Source organism: Adiantum capillus-veneris, chromosome 2, assembly GCF_014529385.1.
Source record: "Adiantum capillus-veneris isolate H3 chromosome 2, ASM1452938v2, whole genome shotgun sequence".
In the NCBI taxonomy this organism is placed as follows: Eukaryota; Viridiplantae; Streptophyta; class Polypodiopsida; order Polypodiales; family Pteridaceae; genus Adiantum; species Adiantum capillus-veneris.
In genome coordinates this window covers 142,728,220-142,738,564 of record NC_140932.1, presented here as the reverse complement: position 1 = coordinate 142,738,564, position 10,345 = coordinate 142,728,220, and the positions used below count along the sequence as shown (strand labels likewise).

Sequence of the window (10,345 nt, the reverse complement as noted above, 5' to 3'; positions counted from 1 at the left end):
CTTGTTGAGAAACCGGGGTTGTAGTTGTAGTGGTAGCTGTGGCTGGAACTGCCTGTGAAATGGCTACAGCTTGGTATTTTGCACAAGGACATAGTGTATGTACCACCGGAGAGAGGTCTTGAACTCTTGCGGTCATATCATTTGCCTCTTTTAACTGTTTTTGCTGAGTGTGGACAATATGTTTGAGGTCCACTACCTGTTGAGTTAAGATTCTTATGCGATATTGAGCTGTAGCAATAAAATTGTCCCTATCCATCGCTCGTTAAAGATGCGTTTGCACTTCCCTTGTCATACCCTCATAGCAAGCGCGATGCAGACCGTTGGTACCTTGCAATGAGAGGACTGCATTGATAATCGTCGAAATGGCTCTTCTGTCTACCTCTAAAAGTCTGTCGGCCTGAGGCGCAAAAGTATCATATATGTCATGCTTGTCAGATGTAGGCGCCCCAGAGCTAGATGCCCCTGCAGTATCCTTCGGTGCCCCAGCATTAAGAGTAGTACGTGGTGCTGGCGACACCACTGGAGGTTGTGTTTTAGTGACTGCAACACTACTCACAAGAGGTGGTGTGAAAGTTGAGGTGGCCACAGAAGTAGACATACGCACTGTTGGTGTTGTAGTATGGACGTCAGAGATTTTGACATGTGATTCTGAGAAAAGTAGTGTTGCCAGCTGCTCAGATGAATCTTTTTGTACCTTTGCCCTCTTGCGCAAGATGCCTTTCCCTTTGGCCATTTTGGAACGTTCTTGCTCTTTTGGATCATCTTGAAGGGTGAGAACTGCTTTTGCATCTGTCTTTTGCTGCATAATCTGTACTACCCAATACATAATAGGCGTTGCATAGCAATTGAACCTTTCCGCTTTGCCTTTACGCTGAGTCCGAAAACGCTTTGCCCTGTCCTGTAGCGCTTTAAACAGCAAATTGTGAAATGGGTATGGCAGGCAGTGGTAGAGACAAAAAAGAGCATCGCATATTGCTGGAGAACCTGGAGAAGATGAAACCCCTGTTCTTTCCGGTGCTCGCAGTAAAAAATTATACTGTAATACTGAATACAGTTGCTGACTCCTGTGATAGTCTGGATGTGAGTCCAGTAAAAGTTCCTGACAAGCATTTGCAGTTTCTTTTGGTGAGAGATTCGAGAAGGTTTTGGTTGCGGGCAAAGGTGCCAGCACAATCAATATTCCCATAGCCTGTCCTATATCCTCCGCTGCTGTAAGTGCAGTATCATTCAGCTTTGGAAAAGTTAGTAAGAGGGCACATAGCTTGGCAGTAGAGATAATGGCAGACAAATCGGTCTGAGCCAAATTTTGAAGACCCAAGTGTATCAATTGCTGCTGAGAGAACACATCCTTGAGTGCTGGATTCGGAGCCTGTAAATGATATATCATTATTAGAAGTACCTGGGAGAGGGCACCAGACGGACGAGGCACCTGGAGAGTGGTGACCTTGTCAGCAAGACTCACTGGGGCGACTCTTTCTCTGAAGATTCCTCTGAAAGCTGCTCTGAACTAGGAGTGTAATCTGATTTACTGTCAGAGCTATCCCCAGAGGCAGAGGACTCTTCCTCAGATTGGAGATGCTTTTCTTTATTGCGAGTTCTAACCATCTTTATCAAGTGTGCCTGAGAATCTATACTGATTGATGAGTCCCACTGTGGCAGGAGCAAGGGCGAGACCCACTTCGGTACTGGATGACGGACTGAACAGAGTACCAAGGCTATAATAAAGGCTCTCTGCTTTTCGCGTTGTCTTTTTGCATGTAAAACGTTCTCTCCTCTTCTTTGTTGCTTTTCGCAGGTAAAATATGCCCTTGTTAAGAAGTGAGAAACCGCCCGAATTGCTTTTCGTAGATATGTGGTGCTTGTTTGTTTTTTTTTTTTTTTTAAGGCGAAGGGCGAGGGGCGAGGGGCGAGGGCGAGGGGAGGAAGAGCTAGGTCTAGGGACCAGGGGCTAGAGGCTAGGGTCGAGGGACTAGGGGCTAGGGGCAAGGGCGAGAGGGTGAAGGGGAGGGCTAGGGCTAGGGCTAGGGGCGAGGGGATGGACAAGGCGAGAGGGTGAGGGAAGCTAGGGCGAGAGGCGAGGGGCGAGGGAATAGGGGTTGAGGGCGAGGGGCTAGGGGGCGAGGGCGAGAGGGTGAGGGTCTAGGGGCGAGGGATAAGGGGGCGAGGGCGAGGGGAAGGAGGCGACGGCGAGAGGGTGAGGGGCTAGGGGCGATGGAATAGGGGGTGAGGGCGAGGGACTAGGGGCGGGCTAGGGCGAGAGAAGAGGGGCTAGGGGGCAAGGGCGAGAGAGTGAGGGTCTAGGGGCGAGGGGCTAGGGCGAGGAATAGGGGGTGAGGGCGAGAGGATGAGGGTCTAGGGGCGAGGGATAAGGGGGCGAGGGTGAGGGGAAGGAGGCGAGGGCGAGAGGGTGAGGGGCTAGGGACGAGGGAATAGGGGGTGAGGGCGAGGGGCTAGGGGCGAGGGATAAGTTAGGTCAAGGGCGAAGCAGGCCAAGGCTAGGGCGAGGACGGGAGTAAGGTCAAGGCTAGGGCGAGGGGATTGGGAAAGCACTAGGGCTAGGATTAGGGCTAGGGGGGGTTGAGAGGATAGACAAAGTCGAGGGTAGAAAAAATAAAGAGGGAGTTTTAACACGTAGGAACTATCCCAGAGATCTTAAAGATTTAGCGACGACCAATACATAGACTTGATTAATAGAAATCATGGATAATTTCGAGGTACTCAGAAAGAATGAGCAATGGCAGATAAAACGCAAAGTACTTTCATAAATACCCCACTCAATGATACAAAGGCATTTATGCATATCAAAGAACTGAGATTCACTTGAGAGGCAAAAGCTGAGAAAAGGTACTGAGTCGAGATTGTGGACTGAGGGGATTTGGTTATGTCCAAGACCAACAGAGATTGAAGACAGAGAGAGTGAAGGATAGAGTTGATCCAAGTCCAGAATCAAACCTATGAGCTTAACAGAGTCTACAGAAGGAGAGTTGTCTAAGGAGAGGGTCTAAGAGATAAGATAAAACGGAACAGCAAGATGCGATGCGGAAGATAGTGATTTCGAAGCTATTTAAAGGTTCAAGAGTCGGCGAAGCTCAACACTTGATTGTCGCGCGGTTAGACCCTTGAGCGGCTTCTTAAGCATGATAGCATTTGATCCGAGATCCATTGACTAAAGGCAGAGAAACTCCTTCGAGAGTGGCTAATTGTACAGCGCCGTGGGGTAGAATCTCCATCACCTTATACGGTCCTTGCCATGCTGGGACCAACTTCTTTGCTTTTTTCAGAAACTTGGCCTGATAAAGTAGCACCAGTGCTCCTTGCGTTATTTGCGGCTTCCTGAGATGGCGATCATGCCAAGCTTTACGACGAAGCTGCTCTGCTTCTAGAGCCAGTGAAGCCAAACCTCGGCTTTCCTCCAAAAGGAAAAGACGAGAGACAAATGCCGACCCCAAATTTCCATTGGCACGAAGACTCCCCACTCGCGGGGATCCTGAGTTGAATTCGAAAGGTGCTATCGCTTCCAAACCGAAAGCCAATTGAAATGGGGTATGATTGGTTGTGGCTTTGAAAGAAGTTCGATATGCCCAAAGTGTACAGTGGATAGCTTGAGCCCAAGTCGAGGGATGAAGATGACATGCTTTCCGCAGGAGTGCTATAAGAACCTTATTAGTGCTCTCTGCCTGCCCGTTTTCTCGAGGGTAATAGGAACAAGATTTTCTATGAAAAATCTTGTAGTTGGCCAGCAAGGTAGAAATTGTTTCATTCACAAAGTGACTACCCCTGTCACTGGTGATTTCCAAGGGACATCCAAACTTGCACAAAATATTTTCGTAGAGAAACTTGGCTACCGTAGTGCCAGTGCAGTCCGTTGTTGCAAGTACCTCTGCCCACTTTGTTGCGTAGTCGGTAGCCACCAAGAGATACTTCCGATTGCCGGGTTGGGCACAGGGAGTAATTGGGCCTACAGAATCTATGCCCCATCTCTCAAAGGATTGCCATGCCATAGAGACCTGCAGAGGACGGTTTGACTGTTTGCTTGGTTTAGGGCCACAGCGCTGACATACATCACATACCTCTTGCTTCTTCACCAGTGTGAACGCGAGAAAGGTGGTCGGCAAGGACATGATGTTTGCCGGGCCTGAGTACCACTTCGAAATCGAACTCTTGAAATAAGAGTAGCCATCACCATACTCTACCTGCAACCTGCGGCTTGTTGAGCAGATATCGCAGGGCATGGTGATTAGTAATAACTGTGAAGTGGACCCCTAATAAGTAGTGCCGAAATTTTTGCAGCGCATACACAATAGCTAAACCTTCCCTTTCTGTGGTGCTATAGTTGCACTCTGCCTTGGTGAGTAGGCGACTTGCATAGTGAACAGGGCGATCCAGGTTATACTCCTTGCTAGGTTCAGTTAGCACCGCACCCACAGCCAGTTGACTGGCATCTGTATGCACATGAAAGGTGAGAGACCAATCGGGAGCTACTAAGATAGGCGCTTCAGTGAGGCCTTTTTTAAGGTATGCAAAAGCTTCAGCCTCTGCCTTTGACCATTGAAAGGGAACAGCAGCACTGGTTAGGCGGGTTAGGGGTTGAGCCACCTGTGCATACATGCGTATAAACCTGCGATGATACCCTGTGTGGCCTACAAAGCTCTGTACCCCTTTTGGGTTGATGGGAGGTGGTAACTTTAAGATTGCCACAATCTTCTCTGGGTCATGTCTCTGGGTCAGGCGCTAAACCTTTAGCAGACACCACATGGCCTAGAAGTGTGCCTTCAATAACCAAAAAATGACATTTGTTAGGATTTAGCTTTAGGCGTGCCTCTCTGCACCTGAGGAAGACAGCAGAGAGCTGAGCGAGGTGCTCCTCTAGGTTTTCCACTGGGGTTGAACATTGAGCACCTGAGAAGGTCGAAAAATCGTCCATGAAGATGCGAAGATGATCCGTAAGCAGAGGACAAAAGATGAGATATACCACCCTATTGAAAGAAGGTGGGGCATTTTTCAACCCAAAAGACATTCGAGTGTATATAAAAATACCCCAGGGAGTCACAAAGGCCGTTTTCAGCTGATCACCTGGATGGATGCCTAACTGATTGTATCCACTAAACCCATCCATGAAACTGTACAATACATGCCCTGCTACATCTTCGAGCACACGCTCAGTGAAAGGTGTTGGGAAACCATATGGGATAGTTACCTTATTCAAAGCACGGAAATCGACGCACACACGGATTTTGTTGGATTGCTTCTTAGGCGCTATCACCATAGGTGCTAACCACTCAGAGTGCTCCACAAGTACTATGATCCTTGCCTCTTGCATTTTTTCTAACTCTGCCTTGATCGCCTCAGCATACTTCGGGTTGAGCTTGTAAGCTCGGCTTCTTACAGGCTTAGCCCCTTCAACCAGAGGTATAGTGTGGACACCCAATTCTGGTGGAATCCCCTCTAAATCCTTGTAGGACCAAGCAAAAACATCTTTAAAAGAGTGTATGAAAGAGACTACCTGATTTAGTAATGCGGGATGCTCCCATAACCAAGCTACTAACAGTACGTGCTAAGGGTGGTCAGGATCTCCCAGGTTGACTTCTCTAACCGGGTCTGGGGGTGTAGCTGGAGAGGGTGCTTCTGAAGATGAGAGGTGAGCTGCCTCTTGGAGCTTCAAGACATCATGTGCACGTGTTTGATCAATTGGAAACTCTACATAATCTTCTTGTAACCATCCCTGTGGGAGCTCCTCGAAGGGTAAATCTTCATATGCAGACGTCATGACAGAGTGCTTTTGAAGGGGGTCCGACTTGGGAGATGCTCCAAGAAGGGGGAAATCTTTGGCGAGTGCATGCAGAGGAGATTTCTTCCCCCTTCGGTGGTGTGTTATAGGTTCCCCAAGACCGAGGGCTTTCATCGGCGGGTCATTCGAAGCATGAGAATTTGGGGCTGACACCCTTACTTCTTCGACTGTTGTACTGTCTGTTGTAGGACTTTGGACATCTGTGTCCTCCTGAGGAGTTTGAAGAGAGAGTGTTACTTGCGGCATAGGTAAGTTTTGAGTAGAGACCATGTAGCATGGCATCGAAGTGGTAGCTTCCAACCACTGTAGCACGTCCTCGTCAGACACGTCAGGTGGGATGGGCTGCTCAGGGTCGGGGTTGGACTGTACTGACAATGAGCTGTGCTGAGCCACTGGATCCATCCCTCCTTCAAGCCGGATCATGAAGTGCCTTAGTAAGCCGCAACCATGGTCTACCAATCAGCAAAGGAAATCCTCCCTCCACCTGAGGAAGACTGACCACCACAAAATCCAAGCTAAATGTGAAGTCTTGCACCTTCAAAGGCACCTTCTCTACTATGCCCACAGGATAGACTGTCCTCTGGTCTGCCAATGTAACAGTGAATGGAGCAGGGCGAGTAGGCTACAGACCTAAGGCTGACATGGTAAATTCAGGCATTAGATTGATTCCAGACCCACCATCCACTATGACGCCTGAGAATGACTGCCCAAGAATAGATACAGTAAGACGTGGACTTTTATAGTCGGTGAGGGGAGCAGCTGGATATGAAATCATGTAGGACTCCAGGGGCTGCACAGGTAGGTGCCCGCCACTAGGCCCTGTACCAGGGTACCAAGACTGAATTATTGAGAGGGTGTCACTTCTAAGGGTTGCATCTAGCCGGAGCATCTCATAAAGAGACACTTGCTAAAAGCTGTTCTTCAAGATTGCCTCCGCTGTGGGCCTAGCTTCTACAACCTGGGACTCCTCGAAAACTTTGACATGTTGCAAGTCAGCTACTGCTGCCAAGAAGGCTCCATCAATGTCCGAAAGCATAGAGATTGGCCTATTCTTTGCACCACTGACGGGTGCGACATTTTGAACAGGTTGCTGAAGTGTTGGACCAGATGGTCTTGTTGGCAAACTTAAACCCAGGGCTGCTCTTTGTGCTCGAGTGAGCACCCCAGTAGGCTCTGCTGTTTGTTGTGGCTGAACTATATGTGTAGCAGGTATTGGCTGAGGGGTGGTGTTCACTGTGATCAGATTGATTTTCGGGATTGTAAACTCTTGTTGATTTTGATTTGGGCCTGAAGATGAGGATGCTCTTTGTTTGGGACAATCTTTACTGTAGTGGTCCTTAGACTCCGGACAATGTCTGCAGGGAGGAGACCCTTCACGTAAAGGACACTTACTTTGGTAATGCCCATATTCACCGCATCTGTAGCATAGGATTGGCCGATTAGACGGACGAAACGGGGGACGAGGTGGTCGCTGCTCTTGTTGTTGCATGGTGCTGGAGGCTGAGGTGTAGAAACTTTGGGGAATTGAGGGAGTACTGGCATGATAAAAACTGTGGGGTGCAAAGTTGTCGTGCATACCTTGCTACATAGGGGGTGTTGTCAGCAGAGGAGGCAACGGGTTTTGATGGCCGTAGGGTGAGACCATATTGGATGCAAGTGCTAGCCCTTATTGGAGAGAAGGACCTAGATTTTGTTGTATTTGCCGCAATCCTTTGATATAGTAACAATCCTTATCTTCGTGCCCAGATTTTTTCGCAGAAGTGGCAATAAGCCCGAAGGGGACAGTCCTGTGGAGGATGTCCAGGAGAGCGACAAGAGCTGCACCATACCATAGCTTTGGTCTCCTGCTGAGACCGAAGCTCTTCTAGTTCTCTCTTGATCTGATCGAAAGCCTCCAGATGCGATGGTTTCTCTTGTCTCAGAGAGATTGATTTCTCTTCTTCGAGGGCGCGTTGTAGTTTGAGGGCTTCGAGTTCCCTACGCAAGGAAGTCAAAGGATTAGCAGGACTTCCTTCGGAGAACACAAAGGGAGTATCTATGTGAGGAGAGTTGTTGAACAGCTTCCTAGCCCCCTCTATTCTAGTAGCAGCTGCGATGAATTCCTCCAGAGTGGCGTCAGGTCAAAGGCTCTCCCGGAGTTTTTGCTGAGAGGTTTTTGGAAGCGCCTTCTCCACCCACTTCTTAACCATGAATTCACCGGGTTGCTGGGAAGCTTGGCAGCCAAAGACTTGGTTTTGGTCATAAGCTCCGCAAAAGTCTCCTCTAGCTGGAGCACCATGTTGGCCAACTCATCCAACACTTTCTCTTGGTAGTCGCCCGGCTTGAAAGCTGCACAGAACTGTTGTCTTAAGTCTGCCCAAGTTGCAAAATGATTCTCTGCAAACTGGCTGTACCATTTGTCTGCTAAGCCGTCCAAGGTGGATGGAAAAAGTACCACATAAGCATCTTCCCTGTTAAGACCACGTCCTCTACAGAGAGATACGAACCTCCGTGCATGGTCGTCCGCATCTTCCGAGCAGAGTCCTTTGAAGGTGGGGAACTTGATGTTTACCTTGGCCAACACGCTAGCCAACGCCTCCATGGCCCCTGTTGCTCAATAGCCTGCTGTAGCAGAATAGGATAGAGCTTTACTGGAGAAGGTGATCTGGAAGATGTGGAACCGGATGAAGGAATGGGGAATGAAGGAATGGGAGATGAAGGAATGGAGGATGGCGTATGTGGAGGTAAGGTTGATGAGGTTAATGGACTTCTACTAGATACCACCGAGCGTCTTCTGTTATAGTGCTTAAGAGGGCTCAGTAGTGCGCTTTGACACTCAACTGACCACCTTGTATGTGTCATGCAGTGAACAGTGAACAGCACAGGTCTAACACAGAACAAGTGAGGATAGTGACTAGACCACCTGGTCCAGGACCAGTGACTAGACCACCTAGCTGGCAGGACGAGGAGGGCTGGACCAGGGCGAGGACTAGGACTTGGACCAGGGCGAGAGAGGACCAGACTTGCAGACTATCTACACAATGTAAGCAAGTGTGCAGAGCCAGGTAACAACCGATTAGCTTCACGATTTTATCCCCACAAGAGTGAGACTTCCTTTGAGGTCCCACCGTGATCGCCAAAATGAGAGAACCTGTAGCGCGGATAATGTGTCTTGCTCTCTACAGTGGGTGGTCCTCCGTGCAATGTGCGTGACAATCTCACTCAAACAAACTGAACAGAAAGGAAACAATAGACATCAACAGAGCTCACAAAGACACAACAGCAGACCAGAACATATGACTCGACTATCTCAAAGACTGATACAAGACTCTGGCGCGGCAGCACACTCAGCTCCAGCATAGGACTCACAGGTACAATGGGGGTGTCGAGGCTCAGATGTGCAGGGATGGTGCAAAAGTGACTCACTATAGACAACTACGTGCAAGATAATGCCCCTGGCCCCAAAACGACTACTCATATGTACAATCATCAAGAGCCACCAACGGCTCATAAAGAACATCATCTAAGTCTATCCTCACTGGGTGGCGGTGGTGACCTGGCCACGATGTCCACTAGACCACCCTACCACGTGTCTCTGCCCAAGTGTGAACTGACCAGACCAAAGCCCAACTGTAAACTACTGTCGTGTGAAAGTGAAAGTGACACTGTAGCAGGCTACACTAATGCATTTCTCTGTGGGTATTTTAATAATGCACCTAACCTTGCAGATGATACTACTGGGCAGTCCCACATGCTTCATACGGAACGACAATCATGGGATCAATTTATGTTGACATGTAATGGGCTTGATTTGTGGCTCTTATCGCATGCGACTCATCCAGGATTAACTTTTCAACATAATGCTCAAATCTATGTATCTCGCTCGGCTGGATCGCTGGTATCTTTTCCACATGCAACAGTATGATGACTTTGTATGCGAGATGAAGATTGATTATGCTATGTGTCTCTCGCATCATTTTCCTATATGCTTGAAACTTCGTTTTGGCCCCTTTGATGTCAATGATCGTCTGCCCAAGAAGAGGCTTTTGCATGTCAATAATGCTTATCTCAAGCATAAGCCTTTTCGTGCTATGATTGTGGATATCATTCCGCCTTTGATCTCCCAGATGTATGTTGATATGGACGCAGCTTGGTTCCGCTTTGTTATGCATGTTCAATGTGTTATCCAGGATTATGGCAAGGATTATTTGTCACAATTAACGGAACAAGTTAGTCAGGCAAAGGATGCTTGTAGCAGACTGACGCACTTGGCGAATCATTCTTCTCTTACTGACACTCAAGCGACTAAGTTGTTTTCTTCTCGCGCTATGTTACGGCACAATGATGAGAGGAAATTAGCCAAATGGCAGACTCAAGCTCGACAACAGGCTTTTGCAGATAAAGGTTGTTCTTCTAAACAATTTTTCCAGCAATTGCATAGCTCCAGGCAGTCTCAAGCTATACGGAGAGTTAGATTACCGTCAAGGGAATGGACCTCCACTTTACAAGAGCTAGCACTAGCCCTACATTCTCATTATGGCAAGACTTTGGAGGCCCCTTCTTCTCCCATGAGAGCAG

The 10,345-nt window shown here is 48.5% G+C and overlaps 2 protein-coding genes across 3 annotated transcripts in view; both read right to left on the bottom strand.

The window, feature by feature from the left end:
- LOC147463770 (187-kDa microtubule-associated protein AIR9-like) overlaps positions 1-10,345 on the bottom strand; it is a 203,495-nt gene that overhangs the window by 92,619 nt on the left and 100,531 nt on the right. The gene's annotated exons all lie outside the window — the stretch shown is intronic.
- LOC147463771 (uncharacterized) lies at positions 263-1,186 on the bottom strand. The gene has a single exon (XM_086483135.1). The coding sequence runs from the start codon at positions 1,184-1,186 to the stop codon at positions 263-265; it is 924 nt and encodes a 307-aa protein (XP_086339261.1).

Coding starts and splice junctions, on each gene's coding strand:
- LOC147463771 (XM_086483135.1), bottom strand. CDS start 1,186: ATGGGAATATTGATTGTGCTGGCACCTTTGCCCGCAACCAAAACCTTC.